This window comes from Ovis canadensis, chromosome 20, assembly GCF_042477335.2.
Source record: "Ovis canadensis isolate MfBH-ARS-UI-01 breed Bighorn chromosome 20, ARS-UI_OviCan_v2, whole genome shotgun sequence".
In the NCBI taxonomy this organism is placed as follows: domain Eukaryota; kingdom Metazoa; phylum Chordata; class Mammalia; order Artiodactyla; family Bovidae; genus Ovis; species Ovis canadensis.
The window spans coordinates 58028487-58049914 of NC_091264.1; the positions used below are offsets into that span (position 1 = coordinate 58028487).

The window sequence follows — 21428 nt, forward strand, 5'->3', positions numbered from 1 at the left end:
GTCCTTCACCTGTCCAAAGTGCATGGATTTGCCTAAGCAGAAGACTTAATGTGAATGGGGAAGCAATAAACGTATTCAAACTTTGTGTGTGCTCAGGCGAGTTCGACTCTTTGCAGCCCCGTGGACTGTAGCCCTCCAGGTTCCTCTGTCCATGGAATCTTCCAGGCAAGAATACTGGAATAACTGCCACTGCCACTCCAGGGATTGTCCTGACCCAGATATCGAACCCAAGGCTCTTGTGCCTTCTGCATTGCCAATCTGATTCTTTACCACTAGAGCCACCTGGGAAGCCCCATTCCAATGTTAAGGGCCAAATAAGACAAACATCCGTAGGGACCATCACTGTATTTCCAAATTGAACATAATTTGCTGACGTGAGAATATTTGAAATTAAGACTATCCTGAGAAATCAGGCTTTTATAGGCATAAGTTATTGTTGCCTAGGTATGTTGGACCTTAATGTCTCTAGGTGCTGTTTAACCATCAGTCTACACTTGTGGTTCTCAGTTAGGGGGAGGGAGGGAGGGCACTGGGGGAAGACATTGGTAATATCTGGGAGCATTCTGGTTGTGACACTGGGGTGGGGTGGGGGGGTGTTACTGGCATCCAGTGGGTGGAGGCCAAGATCTGCTAAACACCCTCCAATGCACAGGATAACTGCCCATAATGAAGAATTATGTGGCCCAAAGTATCAATGGTGCCAAGGTGGAGAAGCCCTGTTCCCTATAATTCAAAACGCATGACTCAGAAGAAGCCAGGCCTGTCAACAAGCTCTGCCTTCACCTCTTGAACGTATTACTATTGGGTTATTGGCTCAGCACATCCATGACTGTTCACTGGGAGTGCCCGCAATATGTAAAACAGACTGTGCTACAGGACCAACAGACAGCCGTTTTGCTTGTGGTGACTTATCTTGTTTTGGCTATAATATAAACAGATTGTTTGGAAAAGCAAATGCCTTGACTGGTTTTAAAGCTCCTAGTTTATGAACAATGGATTCCACTTTAGGAAATCATTGATTAACAGAGCCAAGCAGCTAATTGGTTCCAAATGTAAAAAAAAAAAAAACAAAGTCATTTACGTATGCTGAATGCTAAGATCTCCCCCATCAGAATTCCTATTTGAGATGTAGCATGATTCCTAAGTAATTAGTGAGTTATTTTATATTCTTCTTCCTTCATTTAATTTAAAACTTTATTTTAAAACCTCACATTTTCAACTTTTCTTCCTATTAGCTGCAACATATTGAGTGGCACATCCCAGACACTGTGTAAATTATCACTGCACATGAAGTCTGTACTTACAACAATCGTTGTAGGTAGAAACTACAGATACCATCATTATTGCTATTCTTTAAACTCCAGAAGTCTACAGATAGAAAAGGAGGGCTGCACATAAACATCTGACCATAGCACTCACCAGCATGAATTCATTTCATACAATGCAGAGCAAGAAGAAAAACCAGGAGGCTATAAAAAATACTATAATAATTGCAATAATGGACACCATGTATTGACTTCTTACTTACTATATCTAGGATCAGTGCCAAATGCTTTATTTATACTATCTCATTTGACCCTCCCTCCAGTCCTAAGTAGTGAATGCTATCAGAGTCACCATTTTAGAGATGCAGAAATTAAGGCTCAATCTGAAGAAGACCCCCAAGAAGTGGCCCAGCTAGGAACTGGGCCCAGTGACACTTGAGAGTTTATAGCAGGGGTTGGAAAACCATAACCCTTGGTTTAAGTCCGGATTGCTGCCTTTGTCAATAAAATGAGACTTTTCGTTTATATATTGCCTTTGGTTGCTCTGGGACTACCGCAGCAGAGGCGAGGGGTTGCAACAGAGATCGTATGATGAAAGCCTAAAATGTTTACTGACTGGCCCTTTATGGGCAAAGTTTGCCAATGCCATCTAAACTCTTCAACAGTAAGTCACATCATCTCCACACTTGTGCTCATACTCTGGGGCATGGAAGCCCTCTGCTTTCTACTGCCTAGGTAAGAAGCTTCCTTTCCTTCCGATAGGACCTCCTGCATCTGTTTTTGTGGTCATCCTGAAGGCTCATACTATGCTTTTCTTCGGGAAAAGAGTTTATTCAAATCATGGTAATGTTATGCCAAACGCAACTTACGAAATCTAATTTCCTTGGCCTGAAGTCATTAAAAAGCAAAAACAAAACAAAATTATTGATCTTTTACTGGGAACACATTATGTGCCAGGAATACAAAAACATATAAAACAGCATCTTGCCCTCAAGGAGCTCACAGATGAGGGGAAATAGGTTCACGGACAGCAGAGTGGCTTCCTGTGGACAAGGCTCTGGGCCCTGGGACTTCAAAGGAGAGGGTCTCTCTTCCTGGGCCAACCAAGGTCTCAAAAGGAAGACATTTGAAAACCCATTTCTTTTGAAGAAAAAGGTCTCTGTTATAATGAATAACAGAATTAGGTCTGATTTGCCTAATAAGTAGAACTATCATTCAGACACAGTGTGAAAGAGATAAACAGGATGTATAAGCTTAGCTTCTGCAGGTCACAGGTGAGAAAACCAAGAAGTACGTAAGTGTACCCAGTGATGAGAGGAGATAATGATGCTAAAAGGCCTAGCAGCTGAGTGTTAATAATGTGCTCCAGAAGCTGCAAAGCTGAGTGCTTGGTGACTCTGGCACATATGTGCCATATTTGTGGCAAGATATCGAATCTTTCTAAGCCTCAGTTTCCTCATCTGGAAAATGGGGGCTGCATTCAGAGGTCACCATGGGGAATGAACTGATGTACGGAAAGTGCAGAGAGGAGAGCCTAGATCGTAGTGAGTGTAACAGAAGTATGCACTACTATGAAAACTAAAAATGAGGCACGGAGAAGTGAAAGTGTCCGTCGCTCAGTCGTGCCCAACTCTTTGTGACCCCGTGGACGGCAGCCTGCCAGGCTCCTCTGTTCATGCAATTCTCCAGGCAAGAATACTGGAGTGGGTTGCCATTTCCTCCTCCAGGGGATCTTCCTGACCCAGGGATCAAACCCAGGTCTCCTGCATTGCTGGCATATTCTTTACCATCTGAGCCACCAAGGAAACCATGGAAATGAATGAAATGAACCAAAATCTTTAAGTGGGCCCATATTCTACCCTGTTCCTAAGATCCCAGCCTGACTTTCTATGACACCCAATGCCCTTCCCGTTGCAGAGAAGGCAATGGGAAGGGAGCATCGGTTTTCTAGGCTTTTGTGTTAGACACTATGGAGTCACTTTCTCTTCTTTATCCCTTCAGCCTTTCCTTGCTACTGTCAAGAAACATCTCTGACACCCCTTTCTGCTCCAGTCCTATTGAGACTGCTGCTGCTGCTAAGTCGCTTCAGTCGTGTCCGACTCTGTGCGACCCCATAGACGGCAGCCCACCAGGCTCCGCCGTCCCTGGGATTCTCCAGGCAAGAACACTGGAGTGGACTGCCATTTCCTTCTCCAATGTAGGAAAGTGAAAGTGAAGTCGCTAAGTCATGTCCAACCCTCAGCGACCCCACGGACTGCAGCCTTCCAGACTCCTCTGTCCATGGGATTTTCCAAGCCAGAGTACTGGAGTGGGGTGCCGTTGCCTATTGCGACTACCTTTGGCCAAGTACAGATCATCACCACTGTATTGTTTGATCCTGTTCAGCACCACCCCACCCCACCTGCAACCCACTTGCTCATGCCTGCTGCAGAGCTGATACCAGGAGACAAACCAAAATACCCTTTCCACATGATCACCCCTCTGCTGAAGAATCTACCATCATTCCGTGCAGCGCATCTGTGTAAGTCCAGACACTTCTGCCTGTCATTTATTAAATATATCTTAACTATCTTGTAATAAAAAAGAGACCTGATTTCAAATCCTAACCCCACCACTCACTACTGGTGAGGCCAACCTGTTGCTTAATCCCTTGGAGGCTATTTTCTTTTCTGCCAAGCTGAGATAAACAGTATTTAACTCATGGGGCTCTTTAGAAGATTAAACCCACATAGCCCGTCACTGGCACTGGGCTTGGCATACAGCAAGTGACTGAGATGTCCTTGTTGTTATTATCTAGCAACGTATATACTCACACTTCCTTCCCCTCCTTGTTCCTGCTCTCTGAATCCTCCCACTTAGGATTTCTGCCTTCCTGACTTCTGCCAATCCACTGCAGCCCCCTTCACACAGATGCCCCTCCTGGGCTTTAGTCCACACTGATCTGAAGCTTTGGTGACCCCACTCAGGGTTGGCACCTCTCACCTTGGCCCTTCATCCATGATTCCTTTTTATTAAGATTTTTTACCTGTGGACCATTTTTTAAGTCTCTACTGAATTTATTACAATATTGCTTCTTTTTTTCTCTTTCCTCTTAGGCATGTAAGGGTCCTAGGTCCCTGAACAGAGATCAAACCCGATCCCCCTGAATTACTGGAAGGCCACGGCTAAACCACTAGACTGCCAGAGAAGTCCCCTTAATCAGCTCCCCCTAAACCCAGGAGCAACTCTGCCCCCTTTCCCTTGGGAGAGAGGGCAGACATTTGGCACTATCTGGAAACATTTTTGGTTGCCACAAGTGGGAAGTGGGTGTATGAAGGCTGTGTTTAAATATTTTCTGTATTTGATGATGCTCTGACATCCTGGAGCCTGGAGAGACTACCCCTCCCAGAACTAGCTAATTCCTAGAGATAGTAAGCAACTTGCCTGCCAGAGCACCTTTCCAAGGCAAACCCAGTAATCAAAAGCTTATCCCCCAACCCTCTCCTGGATCTAACTCTCTCACACACCAAGTGAATATTTCCTCTGCCCTCAATCACCCCAGGGCCAGGAACTGAACAACTAGAGACCACCTTTATAACCATGAGCCAGTCAAAATCGTTCAAACGAACCAATCCCAAACTCGCTCAAAGTTACCTATCTTGATTCGCCTGTTCTTTTCCAGCAAAAAGCACAATCAAGACTCTGGGCTATAGCGTCTCTGGGTCCTGCCTCCTGACCCTCCCTGTGCATCCCTGGGGACACCCAGCATAGCACGTGGCATGCTGCTTGCTCTCAGGAACGCTAATACTCTGTTCTCTCAAAGGCAGTTACCTTCTTTGTCCTCCTACCAAATTAAAAGTCCCAGGTGCATCTGAAGATGTTAGTACTGGATGCTACTGGTACGTAGTGGACAGAGGCCAGCGTGTCTGCACTCAGTCGTGTCCAACTCTGCAATCCCGTGGACTGTAGCCAGCCGGGCTCCTCTGACCATGGAATTCTCCAGGCAAGAATACTGGAGTGGGTTGCCATTTCCTTCTCCAGGGGAACTTCCCAACCCAAGGATTAAACCCACGCCTCCTGCTTGGCAGGCGGATTTTTTTTTTTTACCACTGGGCCACTTGGGAAGCCAGAACAGAGGTCAGGAAAGCTGCTAATATTCTACAGTGTACAGAATACCACTCCCCCCCGCCCCCACCAACAAAGGCATATCCAGTCCAAAATGTCAATAATCATGAGGCAAGGAACATGGGCCTGAAATGTTCCACATATGGAGACCCAGATCTCTAGAAGCTCTAGCCCTGCCGTACGGTTCAACCTTATAGCCTAACTCGGGAAACTGAAAAAGTACCTAATTGCTGGACTGACTGAAACGAAGGTATAGTAACTTGCATTCATAGCTCTTTTAGTCAAAAATCACTGAATAATACGCGTTCAGCAAAAGTGAAAGTATTTCTTTGCAGTTACCATGAAGCTTAACACCAGTAGCTTCTGGTCAGAAAGGAAAATTCATGACCGAAACTCATTGTTTTGTAGGATTCTGTATCTTTCACAAGAGGGAAGCAATTCATCAATGCAGCATTTCTATGGGAAAATTCTGAAGCCACACATGAATTCTTCCCTAGGACATTCCTTACCTGTGATGCTCCCCACCCACCAAGGAAAAAAAAAAAGAAAACCAACAACACTGTGTATGATGAAATCAATCTGGGTAAATAAGTATAAACACTCTGTTCTTGAAGTTCCTCTAAGCACGTGGGCACACCAAGGCTCAGAGATTAAACCAATCTACTTAACTTTGTTCAGCTCAGTTTTTTCCAAATTAGCTTGGTCTTGAAATTTTTTACATACCATCTATTACCATCCCATGGAGCATGTGTTCTGTGGGACACATTCTGGAAAACATCTCATTAAAACTGACAACAATTCCTAACACTGAAGGTCAAGACTTGAGTGCTAAAGTTTCTTACGCTGTAATCAGAGCTGCTTTGAGAAGTTCAATAGCAGAGGTGCGTGAGGCAGCCTCCTTTATGGGTGGAGGTCTTTGGCAGGAAGTTCAGTGGTTCTGTGGGTCTCTGCTGGAAGGGCACAGACCCTGGAATCTGGATGGACTGTAATTTCCAAATGGCAAGGGAGACCTTGTCTTTTCTGCCTTATTACCATCTAAAAAGGACAGAGCTCAGTATGTGTGTGCTCCAGGCAGAAAATGTGTTATTTTCCCACAAGCGATACAGCTAATTTAAACTTTGTGTGTCAGGAAGAAGTGAATAAAATGGACCCTGCATGTCCGTAAGGAAGGAAAGGGAGTAAATTAAGAGCCAAGGCGGAGGTACCGAGCACCCCGATTAACCCATCTACTAGCTGAAAGTGAAAGTGAAGTCGCTCAGTCGTGTCCGACTCTTTGCAACACCATGGACTTAGCCCACCAGGCTCCTCCGTCCATGGGATTCTCCAGGCAAGAATACTGGAGTGGGGTGCCGTTTCCTTCTCCAGGGGATCTTCCTGACCCAGGGATCAAACCCAGGTCTCCCACATTTCAGGCAGACACTTTAACCTCTGAGCTACCAGGGAAGTACTATCTACTACCTGACTAGTCCATAATCTCCGCTCTGACCGCTTTTATCCCCAAGTCACAGGTATATTTGTGCACTTAAAAGTCTGGGATACCTACGGATTCAGCGGGACAGCAGAGGACTGCCTTCTGAAGAGGCTCCTCCTCCTTGGGGCCTTGGCCCACCCCTCTGGCCTGACGGGAGAGTCTTGGTCTTTTGAGGGGACCAGCCGTGGGCAAGGCGCTGGGGTCTCTGGCCTAGCCTTCAGGAGCCTGCTCTTCTGAAAGCACACTGCTCTGTGACCTGCAAGTCTGCAGAGGGCTCGGCTGGGTGTGCGGGAGGCCACACACAGCCGGAAGCAGATGGCAGAGTCATCTGTTCACGGAGCTCAGGGAAGCCCTCCGCTCTTTCACCTTGAGAGAATGTGACAACGGTTCTCCCAGCCCCGCAAGCTCCTCAGCCTGCCTGGCTTACATCCTTCCACCAACCATCACCACGGACCTCGGAGAGGAGAATACGAGGAGAAAAGACAGACGCAGGCCCTTCATCCCTTTTGAATGTGGGAGCTGGCACCACGGACTGAAAATCACAACACCACCCCCCCGGCCCCCCCGCCGTGTTTTCTATTCTTGAAAATTTTCCAAAAGCCTTCTGAAGATTCTCGAGACCCTCTGGAAAAACAAGCATGATCCGCCTCTCCTTTCCTCACTTTAGCAAGGAGGGAAATCGAGGCCAAGACTGAATTTGTTTGAGGCCAGTTTGTATCGAGGCTACTGGCACCAGGACTTGGGAGCTGGGTTCCCAGAGGGTGCTTTGTTTTCCTAACCCTCCCCTGGAGGCTGCTAATTCCTGCTGTCTGGTAAACACTGCCAGGAATTACACTCTTAGATTCTGCAATAAAAATAAGCCGTGTTTGCTTTCTAAAAGCATAGTGGAAACACTCCCAGTTAAATCTCACAATAATTTATGGCTATGATATTTTCAAAGTAACTTGGTGTCATTTCATTCATGGTGAATTATGTACTTTGAGCGAGTCATACACAGTGACCCATCTACTTATGGTTTAAATGCTAAGTGTCATTCCTATTTGGTCCTCAACGTTTGCTGATAAATCTAATGGTGAATTTCAACAAGTTTCCATCAACAATGTTAGAGACAGATATGTGCTCAGTCGTGTCTGACTCTTTGTGACTCCGTGGACTGTAGCCTGCCAGGCTCCTCTGTCTATAGGATTTTTCAGGCAAGAATACTAGAATGAGATGCCATTTCCTCCTCCAGAGGATCTTCCCAACCCAGGAATCAAACCCATGTCTCCTGAGCCTCCTGCATTGGCAGGAAGATTCTTTACAACTGAGCCACCTGTTAGTTCAGTTCAGTTGCTCAGTCGTGTCCGACTCTTTGCAACCCCATGGTCTGCAGCACACCAGGCCTCCCTGTCCATCACCAACTCCTGGAGTTCACTCAAACTCATGTCCATTGAGTTGGTGACGCCATCCAACCATCTCATCCTCTGTCCTCCCCTTCTCCTCCCGCCTTCAATCTTTCCCAGCATCAGCAGTCTTTTCAAATGAGTCAGTTCTTCATATCAGGTGGCCAAAGGATTGGAGCTGCCTGTTGGAGAGGAAGCAAAGAGGACTGTACACCTGGTCCAATTTCATTTTGAGCAGTTGTCTTTTTTACATAGCTGACTGCTAATGTCGACATGAGATTAAACATTCTTCTTGAAATAATCTGAAGCTAAAGATTTTTCTATTAAAACCCATTTATACATAATGCCATGCAAATCTTCACCCAGTATATACATTTTCCCCCAAATTAACTCTACCTTAGGAGGGACCATACATAAACACACACAAAAGAAACCGATACCTATTTGGTTATCCCTTATATATGTCAGAAGCTGCTCTAATAGATGCTTCATCATCTTTATAAGATAAAAACTAGGGCTATATAATGTCCCCAGTTATGAGTTGATGTTTATATTCTAAAAATGCAATAGCCACTCTACACTGTATCTCATGTAAATGGAGCAGAGCAAAGAACAAGTTTTAAATGGGAAAGCTTCAAGATTCCCTGGTGGTCCAGTGGCTGAGACTTTGCCTTTCAGGGCAGGGGGTGTAAGTTCCACCCCTGGTTGGGAACCTAAGATCCACATGCCTCGGGGTCAAAAAAACCAAAACATTAAAACAGAAGCAATACTGTCACAAATTCAATAAAGACTTTAAAAATGGTCGATACCAAAAAAATCTTAAAAAACAAAAGAAGTCAACTGGAAAGCTTTAGGACTCTAGGGCACTCTGAGGGTAGCCCCGCCCAAAGCAGAGCCATCCCCCCTCTTATCTGGTTTATACACGAAGGTCTTCTAAGATACTCACAAGTTTCTTCTTCCAAAGGGTAACTCTCGTCCTTCTATCTCTGGTCTTTACTTTTAGCTCTTGAACACAGATGCTCCTTTTCCTATGTATTCCCTCTTCTGTATTCTTGGAAAACGTTGAAAAACTGACCTAGGCACACAGCCCAGTGACTACAACACTCGCCAGTAATCCAAGTTACATCTATCGTCTGACCACAAGACACTGGCATTCACGTTCACGATTCCGCCTCAAAGACTGGGAAGAAGGATGAGAGGGGTCCCGCAGCTCATTACTTCTGCTCCCCCTGCAAAGGGCGCTGTCAGCTGCAAATATGAAAACCTGTTCCTTTGTCTTCCGTTTTACTTCAGGCGGTGGCGTTCTGACCACAGGCTGCTTCTAGGGCATGAATAATTCATACCATGGCTAACTGGAAATTGTAGCGTACTCTTCAATGTGGATACACAAATAACAGGGCTCTGGGCCAGGAGAAAGGTTCACTGTGTGTTCATCTCGGGGATGATAAGCTTCTGTCTGGGGACTGTTTGGCTTCCTTAGTGAGCTCGGGAAGGGACTCATGGATCAGTGAGTCACTGAGATTTGGAGATATGCAGCAAATCCATCATAGCACCCATAGCCAAGATCAGCTGCTGGAAACAGCCTTTCATCGTGGGGGAGTAGCCGAGTGCATCGGAGGAGTAAGTTTCCAAACATATAAACATTAACCACAGTATCTGCTGCATATGGCAGACAAACACTTGCCCATAAAAGAAATAACCCCCAATTCTGCTCTGTGGCCAGCCTGTCAGTGATGGACGGTCATTAACCATGTGGCAGATTGCATTCCTCTCACTGTGCCAGGGAATCCTGGTGCCAACTCTCACTGAGAACACTTTCAGAATCTGGAGGTCTCACTACAGAGCAGCTCCCCAAAATTCCAGCCCAAACCAGGTATGGAGTGTGGTAGGCTGTGACACCCTTTTAAAAGTAGATTTCTTATCATTGGAAGAATTAATCCAGGCTTCACTTTTCCCTCTTCTTGCTCACTCCTCTTTCTGCTCATAACCTTGGAGCGATACTACTGTTTAAGAAAACCGCCTCAAGAGTAGCTGGTGTGTCACTGAAGACTGCTACTGAACTTGACGTTAACACAAAAACGGAGGGAAAGAGGCAAGAGAGGCAGACGGTGACAGTCCTAAAAATGAAAACTAAAGAACGGAGCTTCATTCCCCTCCCAAGAGTCATCGCTGGGGTTACAGCTTGTTTAGAAGCTAATTATTTGATTTTATAATTACTTTTGTGGGTTGCAAAATAATTACCGTGGAGGCAAGTCTCCATGTGCCAAAACAGCAGAGGCGATTGTTCTGAAGTTCACACCGAAACAATAACAGCGTCAAGACAGCATGCTCTTAGGTGGGGATTAGAAATACATCCCCTTTGTCACATGTGCTTGCCTGAAGCCCACATAAAGGTCACGGTGGGGGTGGGGAGTGCAAAGATACTCCACAAACCCAATTCGGATGAGTTGTTTCTTTTTAGGTTGATTTTCACTTTAAACCTGTCCCTCTGCCGACACCAGGACACCACACAGCCTTCGAAAAAGAGTAAAACTGCGGTTCTGGTGAACGATATAGACAAATGATTAAGTCCCTTTCAATCCTAAGATTAGATGTGTTGTTAAGATGGTCAACAGCAGTATTTCCTAATTACAGGAACCGTGATGTATCAGGCGTCAGCAACATTCTTCTGATAAAGGCCAGAGTAAATATTTCAGGGTCTGCAGATCTCTGCTGCAGCTCCTCAACCCAGTAACTGTGCAACAAAAGCTACTGTGGACAGTACATGCACAATCACGCATGGATGAGCTCCAGCAAAATTTTATTTACGGACACCGACATCTGAGTTTACTATAAATGTCTTACATTGTGGAATAGTCTTTTTCTTCTGATTTCTGTCAGTTGTTGTTATTGTAAAGAAAAAAAAGAAAGAAACAAAAAACCCTTCTCTGCTATGAAAACAGAGGGCTCACAGGCCACAGTTTACCAATCCCTGATGTAGTTGGGTTTCAGACAACTCAGCATCTTCAGGGAGGAGAAATAATGATCTCACAGGTGGAAGAAACCCAGGACAGAGGTGACTCAAGAGCAGGTAGAGGATAGATATCATTATCTCTCTTAATAATCCTCCAAGGTGATTATCATCCAAAACACACGTAACTTCCTCTTTTGCTTTTCAATGAATTCAGTTTGTTTTCCATGTTCTTTTCTTCCTGAATTTTCCAGAAGCAATCACTTTCACATTTCATAAATCACTTTAAGAAATGAAACTTCACTGGCTAGAACAAGTAGCCTCGTGTGTGTGTGTGTCTGTTAGTCACTCAATTATGCCTGACTCTTCGACCCCATGGACTGTGGCCCACCAGGCTCTCCTGTCCTTGGGATTTCCCAGGCAAGAATACTGGAGTGGGTTGCTATTCGCGTCTGCAGGGGACCTTCCCGACCCAGGGAGTGAACCCGCGTCTCCTGCATCGGCAGGTGGGTTCTTTACCACTGAGCCACCAGGGAAGTCCAGTCTCCTCTTAGAAGTTCACATCTCAGAAGGAGCCAACCAAGGCTGCAGAGGGCTAGCCCAAGTGCAGCAGCATCAGCGGGTGATGTGGAGGAAGACACGACCACTGCTGCTGTTTCCTCTTCCCTAAAATGGGCACAACAGGATTTCCAGCCCTAAAATGTTCTCATGATTGCAAGGAAATAACACACGCAAACTTTAAAGTCTAACATAATGTATGTAAGTGTCTAGGTTTTCTCAACTTACTGGCTTTAAGCTGACTGAATCAACACTCTTCCTGACCACCGAATCTCACTTCCTCTCTTAATAATCCTCCAGAGTGACTACAATCCTAAACACAGATAACAACAACCATTGGAAAGATGTAGTGGAATAGGACTTTATCTTCGCTGCTGTTGGGAATGTACAAGGGTGCAGTCACTTTGAAAAAGAAACGGGCAGTTCCTCAAATGGCTAAATAAGGTGTTAACGTATGATCCAGCAATTCTACTCTCAGGTATATACTCAGAAGAGACAAAAACAGGTGTCTACATCAAAACTTGTATGTAAATGTTCAGAGCAGAAGTATTCATCACAGCCAAAAAAACGGAGAGACCACAAATCACCATCTACTGACTGGTGAATAAGCAAAACGTGTCTTATCCATACAATGATTCAGTGATAAAAAGAAATGACGTGCTTAGGCATGTTCCAGCATGGATGAACATGGAAATGTTATGCTAAGTGAAAGAAGTCGAAGAACTACATATTGCCTGATTCCATTCATATGAAATGTCCAGAATAGGGAAGGCCATAGAAACAAAGATAGATTAGTAGTTGCCTAAGGTTAGGGGAGACAAAATGATTGGAGAGATTCACTAAGGGGAGTAGGCTTTCTCTCGGCGGTAATGAAGATGGCTTAACACTGACTGTGGTGATGGATTACCACCTTGTGAATATACTAAAAGCCATCAGACTGTACACTTTAAATGGGTGAACTTTATGGTGTGTGAATTATATCTCAATAAAGCAGCTAATACTCCAATGACATTTTTCACAGAAATGAAAAAAAAAAAAAAAAACCACCACCCTGAAACATGTATGGGACCACAAAAGACCCTAAGTAGCCAAAGCAATCTTGAGAAGGAGGAGCAAAATTGAAGGGACACTTCCTGATTTAAATTGTATTACAAAGCTACAGTAATCAGAACAGTACGGTACTGTCATAGAAACAGACGCATAGATCAGTGGAACAGAAGAGACAGCCAAGCAATAAATCCATGCATATTTCGTCAGTTACTTCAAGACAAAGGAGCCAAGAGTATACAAGCAGGGAAGGGCAGTCTCTTCAATAAGCGGAAAACTGAACAGCTACATGCAAAAGAATGAAACTGAATCCCTGTTTTATGACCTACACAAAAATGAAACCATCTTGCCCCCTCTCTGCCATGTCTTAAAACTCTAAACACCTATTCATGTCCAAAATATTCTTACCATTCGTATCAACTACAGGAATGAATGTTGGGGGACTAGCAAATAGGTTCTGATCCTTGCCCTCTCAATAAAGTTATATGTATATATTTTACCTATTGATCTTTTTTTTAATCTTCTTTAGACATATGGGTATATTTTAAGCTATAGATTTTTACAACTATTTTTAAAATATCTTCTCCTAAACTGAGTGAATATTTATAGATGTCAGTGAGTCAGAAAGATATTAGAGCAGAAGGAGAAATTAGCAAGACTACTTACAAGTTCAAAGTCATGCTGAAAATAAGGCAAACTGAATTGCTGGTGCTTGAAACTGTTACTGGGCCTTTGTATGCATGTACCAGAACAGCAGAGTCTTGGTCTTTTGACACTTGCTGCTCAAGGTCCTGAAATGGCCATTCTTGGTTATGAGTGTCAGACCCAGATCCCTTCTCGCCCTGTCCCTGCTTAAGCTCTGTCAGCAACACCATCATAAAACATATACAAATTTGCTTCAATATAATACAGGACTGGGGAAATATGTGAGGAAACTCTTCTGTCCACATTTGCGTGTGTGCAATTTTTCATAATAGTTTCTAACAAGGTAACTCCATCATGTTGCTGCTGCTGCTAAGTCACTTCAGTTGTGTCCAACTCTGTGCAACCCCATAGATGGCAGCCCACCAGGCTCCCCCATCCCTGGGATTCTCCAGGCAAGAAGCTTAAAAATCCCTGTACTACCTTCAGTGTTGCTGACCTAAAACAAATAGACTGCTGCTAACTTCTCCAGCAAAAAGACAGATTCATTCAGGATCAGCAGAGAAATGTACCTGGAAGTCTACAACCTGTGAAAGTCTCAGAAAGGGGGCCACTTTTACAAAAGGGGAAAGGAAGTTGGGAGGACTTAGCCAACAAAGAGTCCGTGTCTTTTCACTGGCTGAATCCCCGCCAGGAAAGAAGAGTCTGTCTTCTCCCTGCTGGGCTCCGCTATCCTCCCAGGGTTTGAGAACTCCCCAGTTTGGTCTCCCAAGTCTATTTCATTGAGACTTCTGTTTATTAATAAATATTCTTACAGTACTCCCTGGATGAAATCTGAACTCCTTCGTAAATTGTACCAAGATTTTCCGATTTCTCTCTTGCCCAAGTCGGGCCTGACGCTCTCTACTTTCTGCCTCCAAAACAACACCTGCCCTTCTCATAGACTTTTTAAAACTTCTGTGCGTTTATCTGTCTACCTACCTCCCTGTGCTACATTATAAGGTCTTTGAGCACAAAGACCATACTGTCTCACTGATTTTTATATTCCCAACGCTTAACCTGGCACATAAAAATGCTGCACAAATATATCACTGGAAAAAAATGAAGAATTGCCCCCAAATGTTTCTGGACTACCTCATGTCATCTCCGCCACATTCCACTAATTCTACCTGCTGAACCTCTCCCCGTTTCTGAGCAAGTTATGCATGCACATGTGCTAAGTCACGTCAGTCGTGTCCAACCTGATGTGACCCTATGGACTCTAGCCTGGCAGGCTCCTCTGTCCATGGCATTCTGCAGGCAAGAATACTGGAGTGGATTGTGCTCTTCTGCAGTTTAAATCATTTGCACATTGTTTTCATGACAAGGCCTTCCTTCTTTACCTGAGAAAACACCTCCATTAGGTTCTTGTCCAAATATCACCTCCTCCAGGAAGCCCTCCTGCCTTACTCACACAGTTAATGGCTTCTTCCCACTTAGCCGTTTATTTTCCTGTTGCTCTAAGATCCAAAGGCAATAGCTGGTTATTGTACCTATTGGTATCTGAAAGGGTCCATCACTTTCAGCACACACGCTGCTAATTCTATAATAAATGTTTAAGAGAATCAATCAATAGTTCAGTTGGAGGAATTCAGTCCACCCTCTGTATCACAGATGCAAAACCCACATATGTGGAAAGCAGATTGCATTTGTTGCCCTAGGCCATTTTATACAAGGTACTTGAGCATCCCTGGATTGTGGTACCCATGGAGGGTGCCTGAAACCAATCCCCTGCAGCTACTGAAGGATGACTGTATATGATACTTTAACAGAATTTGAACAGCCCACCTTTGTTAGAATTTCAAACCTGCTTTATACACCTCTTCCTAACCCCTCACCAAGTCCTTCTTCACTTCTCTTCACTACTGTCTCAGCACATGCCTTTCTTTTCAGGGTTCCAGCGTTTATACAAGTTAGAGCCTCCCAGGCCCTCCCAGCTTTACGGAGGCGGATGCCCATCTCTAGCCCTTGCTTCAGGCCATGCCTTCCATAGTTCTCCCTTTGCCTCTCAGCATCCTTCGGGCCCACGTCGATAGAATTCTCCAATAACTACTTCATCCAGCTGTTTACGTTTCCTCTTCAAGATCTCACCTTGCCTATCTTTCTGATTACTGACCAAAAAGTGCTCAGTCATTGTAAATTCAGACGTATGCACGAGCCCTTTCATACAGAACGAACAGGCCATGACTGTTAAAACTCTAAAACCACCACAGCAGAATAATTTTGAAGTGCACCAACGCTGAAGGGGGCTCTTCTCCAATCTCACTTTTCCTTGCTTTTATTAGAAAGATATGTTTTCACTGTTAAATACAGAGTAGAATTGGTGCTTTCATCTTGGACCCAATCCAGGGATGTTTAATTACAGAAGAGACCAAGGAACGCACAATAGGAGGAGGAAAAATACAAGACAAAATTGAACTTGGTGGTAACAATACAGATGATAGTGATCACAGCTAATATTTCTCCAGCACCTTCTCTCGCCAGGCACCATGTGAAGTGCTTCGTACCAACTATCTCATTTAATCCTCACAACTCCATGCAGTAGATAGTATCATGGTGTCCTAAAGTCACCCAGCTGGCAAGGGGAGGAGCCATTATTTGAAAACAGGCAGTGAGGTTCCAGGAGTCAGCTCTGGACCACTATTAGAAATTTCTTGCTTCATCAAGGGACAGGCACTGTTAGCAACCCCAACACCAAATGGTTGGATCTCGGGGGACTGTTCACCTCTTCTTTATGCACCTCAGTTTCCTCATTTGCAAAAGGAAGGATTTGACCCACAGAAACTCGTAAAGCACTGCTTTCCAAAAGGCTGTCTTATGGAATGAAACTTACGGAGTAACTTAGAAGTATTAGGACAAATTGTTTTTGTTCTAAAACTTCACACTGGAAGCCATTAGAAGACACATTAAATAATTCTAATCCCCAAAATAAAGTTTGGAAATGCATCTAGTAAGTCACTGGATTAGTGATTTTATGTACGAATATTTGAAGAATAGAAATCATATTTAGTGAAGTGAAAACAACCTTGAAATATTGATCCATCACATGTAAAAGGCATGGAGTAGCAGTTACAATCAATGTCTTGCTTCCAATTCTACTATTTTTCATTTGATTGCTTTGTAAATAGGCCACTATAAGACAGAAGTTTCAAAATATTTTTTAAAATTCTTCAAAACATTTTATTTCTATTGAAATTATATCTTAATACACAATTGTTAATGGCATAATTCTATAATTCCTCACTAACAGACTCAAAAGTAATTCAAAGAAGAAAAGAAAACATGTATGAAATTATATACAGCATAGATCCTAGATTTCCCCCCAGAGTTTTTACCTATTTGTAAAATCAAATTCTCCTACTGACTTCCAGTAAAAGTTCAGTGGTAAGGTAGCTATGTCTCTTGGAGCTTTACAACATACAAAACTTATAATCTACTCATCTAAAAACTTCTCCCCCTCTATTCCTACTAATGACAGCCTCTCTAAGTAGGAAAAGCAGGTAAAATTAAATATGCTAGGGAACTGTACAATTCCTTTCAGCTCAGTATCTTAATAAACCTGGCTTATCAGGACTGTACATGTATATATCACAGGCATATACACATCAGAGTACTTAATTTCCGACACTCAGTATAGGTGCCATAAAAAAAAAAAATAATCAACTTGAAGGCACAGTGGGAAGCACTCCAGTTTCAAAGACAGACAAGAATTTGAATTTTTTCTACCATTCACCCACTTGTGGCCTTTACACTGAAATACTATGGTAGCTTGTTTCCACATCTAAAAAATGGCTTCAGTATTGAACCAGAACAGCAAAAAATTAAAGAAACACAAACTACCTTGGGCCATTAAAAGTGAACTACATTCTACAATTTAAAAAATCATTTTCTATTTAAAAATAAAGTCAGCCAAATATCTTTAGTTCTAGTCAGTGGAGACCAGGAACTGAAAAAAAAAAAAAAAAGACAAACTCTTAAGTAAAAGGGCAAGCGCTGAAATGCAATTTCATTTTTTCCATATGTTCACTGAGCCAGGGATCTTTTTTTCTTTTAAAGTTTATTCTCTATCGGCCAAATAGTTTTATAGATTGTCTTTAGACTGAGTTATAAAAATGTTTAAATATATCCTATATATGAGGAAGTTAAGATTGAGCCTCAGTGGGCAATATCTCTATAAAATTCTCCCCGTGTAAAATTTCAGGTAAGGACTTTCCACTTGGACCAGAACTTTCCTTGGTGGCTACTAAATGACCTCCGTGGTGCTGAAGGAGAAACCTAACACATTTAGGGTACTGGACACAACACAGGCACACTCTACCATAAGAAACGTCCTCCTCTGTCGAGTCCTACCGAATCTGTTGGCCTTACTACAGTCTTTACTATACACTTCCATTAAAATAGCTGGCTCTTCCTGGCATGCACGAACAGATGACTCAAACTGAAAAACAGCTGCTGGAGAACTTCACTCACAGAACCTCCACCCAGGACGATGGATGATTCAAGGTCAGTCTCAGCAGAAAGTGAAATGTATCTGAACTTCCTTTCCTTTACAGCGGGTAGTGCTGCTTTGGGTTCTGGCAGTAAAAGGAGAAGGGTGAAGCTCCTGACTTCATTTTCTCAGTGACTAAAGAAGTGCACCACACACACTGGAAGGCAGGATTAGCCGGGGGAGAACTTGGCAGAAATTAAGCACCCCCACATGAGGTTCCCCCTACACAAGAATCCTTTGAAATGAAAGGCTTTAGTCCCGTCAGGTGGTGTGTGAACATCCACAAAGACAGCTCCGTAACACATTCTGGAGCATTTGAGGTTGTGGAGATGATGCGTATTGTAAGCAGAGCATCGTGTTTGTAGTTACACACATGAACCCATATCCTTCAGTGTGGGTACAGACCTTTCCTTACTGCAGTAACATTCAGAGATCCTAATTTAAATCAATTCCCCAAGGTTGTGGAAGCAGCCCATTTGGGAAGCAATTCCGTCAACAGAATGACTCATTTAATAAATATTTTAGCGTGCATCTCACGCTCTATCATAGTAGACAGTAAAAGACTGGCTTTAGATCATCTCACTAATCCATTTATATATCCCATAGGTGTCATCAGCTTATAGGGCAACCAAAGGACCAAACGCATGTCAGTGTGTGGATATCCTCCCCCAGACCTACCAGGAGTGCTGCCCCCTGTGCTGTGTGCCTGCCTTTCTCCAGCATGGTTTTCCTCCTGGATGCCTACTGCCATCCAGCACAGCCTCTCTTGCAGTTTAATCAAAGAAAAGTATAATTATGCTAGCAGGACTCTTAATTTTGAAACGACATTAGCCAAGCCAGTCACTTCATTACGCTGCACTTCAGAGGCCAGCAAGAAACCAGAGAAAGCCCTAAGTAGTAAGTGTTCTTACAAAGGGAACAAGCGAACCCTGCCTGGGGTTGGTAGCAGAAATCTGCCTGCCCAAGCAGGTGTGTGCAGCGTCAAGCCAGGCGATGAGCTTCAGCCTGGCCAATAGCTAATGCTTTCCCTGCAAAACCCCGCTGCCTGAAACTTTTTCCAGACCTTCAGGGGCCCTCCGGAGTCAGCTTTGTGAGCTGCTTCCAACTGCCTGGGAGATGCTGGACCGATACACAGGCGCGCCCACAACTGCAGAGCTTTCTGCCCGCGCAGGACTCTCCCTCCTGCTTGGCTCCTTCTGCCCGGAGTCGCCGAGGCCCGGTACCCTTTCACCGCCCCGCTCGGATCGGTTTGGGGGGAGCTTTTTAGTTCGAACAGGCTCACCTGGAGGAAGCCGCTGCCGTCTCTTCCCCACCTCCCACATTTGGCCACTAGGCATCATTCCAGGAGGGACCAGCACCAGCACTCCAAAAACCACGGCCATGTTTCACTCCGAACAGACATCATTCCACAACTCCACAAGTCTCCAGGGCACAGGGCGCTGTGGCCGAGGCCAAACCACCTCTCCAGAGTCAACCCACCCGACGCCCACATCTGTAACGCTGCCCAGCAGAGCTCACATCCTATCATATCGCAAGGGTGAGAGAATACCTAAGAAGCCCAAAAAGCTAGGAGAGCAGGTGGAATCGTCTCTTGAAAGCTAATAATGTTGCCCCTGATGAACCCCCTAAAGCGCCACCTTCCCAAATCCCAGAGTTTCCCCTTTAACGGTTTCAAACCCCTCGTCTGGGGGGAGCGTTTCCATCAATGGTCTAAGCACGGATGCGGTCCGGGTTTGGCTCTGGGCAGCGCTCCGCAAAGTGCCGGCTGGGCGGGCGTCACGCCCGGTTAGAAGGCGGATGTCCCCGCAGTTCTCCGGGTAAAGCCGCCCGCGGCGCCCCCAAACTGGGACCGGCAGGGCCGCCTCCTCTCCTCCCGCGTTCGTCGCCGCCCCGACGCGCCCCGACACTCACCGTCCCGGGCGTCCTCCCCACGACTGCAGTTGCTGCAAATGTGTTTGATCTCCTTGCCCAGTTGACAATGGATCACAAAGGACACGTTGTTGTTGTTGTTGGGGGCGGGCTCCTTCAGGGGCTTCATCCTCAGCAAATAAAAAGCTTTCCTTTTGGGTCTCTGGGCGTTCGCGCCTGGCACCGCGCCCACCCTGCAGCGCGGCGAGCGGAGCGCAAACCTCTCCGGCTCCGCGGCGCGCGTGGGCTCCGCCATCCGGCCCCCGGGCGCCCCTGGTCGGGCGCCGCTCCGGCCCCCGCGCGCTGCCCCTCGCGCCCCGCCGCCTGGCCAGCATGCCCCCGCCACGCCCCGCAACCCGCGTCTCAACTGCCGCTCGACCGTGGCAGGGTGGATCAGAAGAAGGCGCCGAGGGGGTCTTGACCTTGCCGACCTCCCCGCCGGAGCCAATCGGGATCCCGAGGCCGGAGGAGGGCTTCCGGAAAGCACTCCCTGGTCCCACCTAGGATGCTGCGCCCCCGCCTCCCTCGGGGCCTCTTGCGCTCATCCTCGCCGGGCAGCCCCACCCCTCTGCGCGTCTCAGCACCAGCCACTGGAGCCTGCCGGGTTTTGCAGTACCTTCACTCTCTCGAACTGCAGGGCAGAACGCCAACCTCCCCCGCCCCCCGTTTCCTCCAGCCTCTTGCTGCCTATTGAAAGCAGGATGGGCCACACCGAAGGCCGCTGTGTTGGGAGCCCTCGAGGTGCACGCGCCTCTCTGGGGCCAGAACACGTTACCATTCTCGGGCGGATCCGCTCCCCATCCCCCGCCCCCTCCCCCCCCCTCCCGCCCCAAGCCCTTGACTTTTCACTGGAGTCGACAACCTGTTACAACGGAATTGATGTTTTCGCATTCAACAGAAATTCCCTGACCTGAAGAGGGCCTTACACCCAAGTCATTAAAACTTCAAGAGCGAAAAGGAACAGGAAAGGTTGCTTTCATCAATCCTCAGAAACAACAACTTGCAACTTTGGGATCCTAGCTAATTTGGGTGAAGATTCTCCAGCTGAGTTAGCACAGTTAGGCTCAGCAAGGCAAACGACATCAACTTGAGATCTCTAAAGAAAAGAACAGTATCTTCAAGAAGGCAAATCTATGGCTCAAGAATAGTAAGAGCTACAAGTTTATCCAGCCTTTGATCTACCTGTTTGTTGTTGCTGTTTTTTAAATGACACTATATCTATACCATAATCCTGACTGCAGGTATCATGAATCCTACCTCACCTTTTACAGAGCTAACGCTAAGAGAAGCCTCACAGCACAGTCACCTTCTGTGTTTATTTTAAAAAGAGCCTTTTCGGCCCCCAGCGGAGAGATCCTGGTTTAGTAGCTCAGTGAAAGGACCAGGAATCTGAACTTTTAACAAGCTCCCAGGTGATCTTGATACAAAGCCTAAGTGGGCAAATGTTTTTACAGCCAGGTGTGTCTGACTCCAAGCTTGTTTTTCCCTCCACGCCCCATTCCTTGTGAGCCCTTGTCCTCTTTTCTGGCCAATGAAAACAGTATCAGCTAAAGGACGCGCTATCACCACCCGC

At 45.5% G+C, this 21428-nt stretch overlaps 1 protein-coding gene across 19 annotated transcripts in view; it reads right to left on the bottom strand.

Moving 5' to 3' along the window:
• PHACTR1 (phosphatase and actin regulator 1) overlaps positions 1 to 21428 on the bottom strand; it is a 548621-nt gene that overhangs the window by 216842 nt on the left and 310351 nt on the right. For 2 of the 19 annotated variants that reach the window (XM_069563039.1, XM_069563033.1), the window contains exon 1: positions 19859 to 20667. The exons of 11 other annotated variants lie outside the window; for them this stretch is intronic. In XM_069563039.1, coding sequence (XP_069419140.1) covers positions 19859 to 20111 — 253 coding nt within the window. In that variant the 5' untranslated portion in view covers positions 20112 to 20667. Of the gene's footprint in view, positions 1 to 9168; positions 9501 to 19858; positions 20668 to 21428 lie in introns of those variants that run through there. 6 more of the 19 variants (XM_069563043.1, XM_069563040.1, XM_069563046.1 and 3 more) reach the window with 5 other exon arrangements.